This window comes from Atta colombica, unplaced genomic scaffold (genome assembly GCF_001594045.1).
Source record: "Atta colombica isolate Treedump-2 unplaced genomic scaffold, Acol1.0 scaffold123, whole genome shotgun sequence".
NCBI classification, from domain to species: Eukaryota; Metazoa; Arthropoda; class Insecta; order Hymenoptera; family Formicidae; genus Atta; species Atta colombica.
Window position 1 is genome coordinate 747146 of NW_017259210.1, and position 3621 is coordinate 750766.

Here is a 3621-nt window from a genome sequence, read left to right on the forward strand (position 1 = left end):
TATTAACATTTGAGAATATTATAGACACAAATTTAATCAGAATTTTCTAAAAGAATGTAAGTGGAAACCAAGCAAATATTATATTAAGCGGAATAAGCACGGAATAGCTTATTATAAGAATGCCTTTAAAAAACAAAAATTTTAATTAATAGAACACTATTTTAATTATGCTTATTTTCGATGGAATTGCGTATTTAAAGTTTTATAAAGAATAGATATTAAAAAAGAAAACAAATATGTTGAGTAATGTCCATATAATACAATATTTTTTACAATTCACATATTCTCGCGGCTCAGGCATAAAAACACTCCAGGTGATTACCGGATTAAAACTAACCTGGACAGCGGGGACAGAAGATGTAAGGAGACGGAGACCGCGCCCGCGCTTTCGCCGAAGAGCGTCACGTTCTCAGGATTGCCGCCGAACGCGGCGATGTTGTCGCGTACCCATTGCAGAGCCATCATCTGATCGAAGAGCCCAGCATTACCGGGCACGTCGGACGTGCCGAAGTACAGGAAGCCGAGACTAGCCACGCGATATTGCATCGACACCATGATTACGTTCTCTTCCGATACCAGGGTTTTGTGGTCATATACGTCGAGGGTGGCTGAGCCGGAATAGAAGCCACCTGAAAAAAGGGTCGCAGAGATCCTTGAGTTTCGCGGCCGCACAGTGGCGCCGGCATGTATACACAATATTTCTTTTTGCAATATTTGTTTTTGTCTTCCTTGTGATCTTTTGTATTCAAAATCTTAAGTATCAAAAAGTACGGAATTGTTTTATCGTAATTATTATTATTATTATTAAATGTGTATAACATAGAAGAAAGGCCCTTATTATGAGATACCGAGTTCATTTTGGGTATATACTAGAAGTCTATGAGCAGAATTAAAAAAAATAATGGGTCATTTTGAAGAGAATTTAATAAGCTTTAAGATAATGTTATATAAAATTTAATTCAAATTCCATTTTTTTTGAAAATTAAAGAAACGTAAAAAGAGCAAATCACAAAATCAAAAAATTGTGCTCCTAATATGAGATGTCCCGAGAAATCGATAATAAAACGCAAAGTATATCAGTATTGTAACTAAAAAAACTTTATTTAACGTTTCTTAAACAGACAAACAGCTAGAGTGCGCGAAAAATGAATATGCGATACATTATACCCAGAACTCGTCTTCTGATAGTTAAAATCAAGTGAAAGTAGGCATTCGACGTTCATTCCGATTGTCCTTTTTATCATTGTACAATAATATTTATACTTTAGCAACGATTTTCATTAGAACATAAGAACATGGATAATTTTATATTAAGAATATCCTGGGTATCTCATATTACGATTTCCACGCCTTATGATTTTACGATCATCAAATTTAACTTCTGTAATTAAGTAATTTCAACAAATCCCGAATTTTTCTATTAGCACGATCTTACTCTATCATTACATGAAGAATTTATTGTCAAATATTTATTTATTAAATAAATAATGTTTGAAAGCTCATCCCAATGAAACTTGAAGGCATTCAAATTCTAAAATCTTTTTTTACAATGACTACAGACATGATTTAATAATGAATATTAAATAGTTTTCCAAGAGCAATCCAAGAGCAATAAATTCATGATGGAACCAACAAATAGCGTCTGTTAGCAGAAACGCTACTATCTCATTAGGCGCCTATCTCATAATAGGGAGCTTTCCTCTAATTGTTATTTATTATTTTATCTTTTATTTTATCTATAATCAACAATAAAATTTTTTATTTGTATTTATATATTGAATATTTAATTGTAAATGTATGTTTATGTATAAAGAGTTTTTTTATTCGTATACATTCTATTTTATCTTTGTGCCATATTAGAGTTTCAAAGAGAGTTCCTGAAATCACTTGAGTTGAGTAAAGTTTTATGATGTAGTAATTTCTGAAGGAAAATTAAAGCCGCAACTATTTGGATTGGAATAAGAAGACTTTCAATGAAAAAGATAGTGCCACTTGAGTTTTACTTTTAGTAAAATAATTCTTTTTCAAAGAGTGCGTACTCTTAGCGCCTTTTTAACCTTCTTTTAAAAACGTAAGTTTGTACTGCATAATTTACAGAAATTCTCGCACATATTGAGGTATCGGTGTCGACACGTACGTAATTTCACCATTTGATACTCTCTAATAGTGCAATTTATTCGGTGATTTTTTTCTTTTAGTGTGCGTGAGGTCGCGCGTCACAGCTAAAAATATCCCTAAATTGAAGAACGTTCGGAAATTAAATTTTATTTTGCTACATAAGCCGCTGACAGAGGCATCAATCAGGCCGCAACAAGCGTATGGTGACAGAGCAATAAAAGAATCACAGATTTATAATTGGCATAAACGGCAGCATAATGCCTCGCTGACATCATTCAGAGCGTGACGGTGGAGCTGAAAAGGATTTGACAAACTGGCTTTCAGGAACGCTTCCGATTTTGCAATTATTGAAAAAAACACAAAGTCGCATGAGGAATGTAAAGGTCGCAATATCTTATCAAGATTGTCACAAAATTGAAAATCAGGGAAATCGGGGAATCGTCAAGAAAATTGAAAACGATCAGGGAAATCAAGGAAAAGTCAGGAAATTTTGTAAAATTTCTTGGAAAATAAAAATTTTTGGCTTTAAAGAAATTTAATATATACACATCTCACACTTTATAGTTTTGGGATATTATCAACTTAACAATTAAATATGCAAGCAATAGTAATATTAATAATAATTTACAATGCTAAGTAAGTTGATCTCTCAACAATAATATTTAGTGGTTTCCAAATCAGAACAAAAATACAAAAAATTTCAAAATATCATTGAAAGTCAGGGAAAATCATGAAATTTTATTTGGAAATTAAATAGAAAAAAATCATAGACTTTTGAGATGAGGAATTTGTGACAACGCTGTTCACGTTTTTTAGAAATACAATGGGAAACTTTTGAAAACTTTTTGAAATTACTTCCGATCTCCTACGTGAAAAACGGAGATTTTATCAGCAAAATCGCGCTTAGATTGTACGTTCGAAGATGAATCGAGATGATGGATTCTCATCACTGGGAACTCACCACCGAATATCCATACCATGACAGCAGCGTTCCTAGGCCTGGGCCGCGGCACCACCACGTTCACATACAGGCAGTCCTCGCTCAATGGCGTATTTGGGTTCCACATGGTGGCGCCGGGGAAGTCGCCAAACACCGTGTCCAGGATTTGCACGCAGCTGTTCGGCAGGGTGGTCGCATTCAGCACGCCCGACCAGCGTTCGGCCGGCCGCGGATGGCGAAACCTCAGCGGGCCTATGAATTGGAAATTCGCCAGTGAAAGCTTTCTCGAAATTAACCCTGGAGAATACAGCATTATCATCTGCATTGGAAAATAGGTCTTGATTTAAATGGAATTCTGGTAGATTCAATCAGAAAGGTACAAAGCAGATTCATATATACAAATTATATAAAATGTTATATGAAACAGTTTAATAAGGTATCGTGTGTATTGTTAAATATTTATATTTAACAAAACAATTTTAAATGTATTATTATTTAAATGTAAAATGTTTAAATGAAAATTTTCTTATTTTATTTCAATTATTTAAAAACATATATATTTC

The 3621-nt window shown here is 33.6% G+C and overlaps 1 protein-coding gene across 1 annotated transcript in view; it reads right to left on the minus strand.

Annotated features, from left to right (window-relative positions):
- The window catches only part of LOC108694730 (acetylcholinesterase-like), a 24370-nt gene that overhangs the window by 13052 nt on the left and 7697 nt on the right, over positions 1-3621 (minus strand). The window contains exons 3-4 of the mRNA XM_018204370.1: positions 3080-3310; positions 338-629 (exon numbers count right to left, since the gene is read on the minus strand). Of these exons, the coding sequence (XP_018059859.1) occupies positions 338-629; positions 3080-3310 (523 nt within the window). The remainder of the gene's footprint in view (positions 1-337; positions 630-3079; positions 3311-3621) is intronic.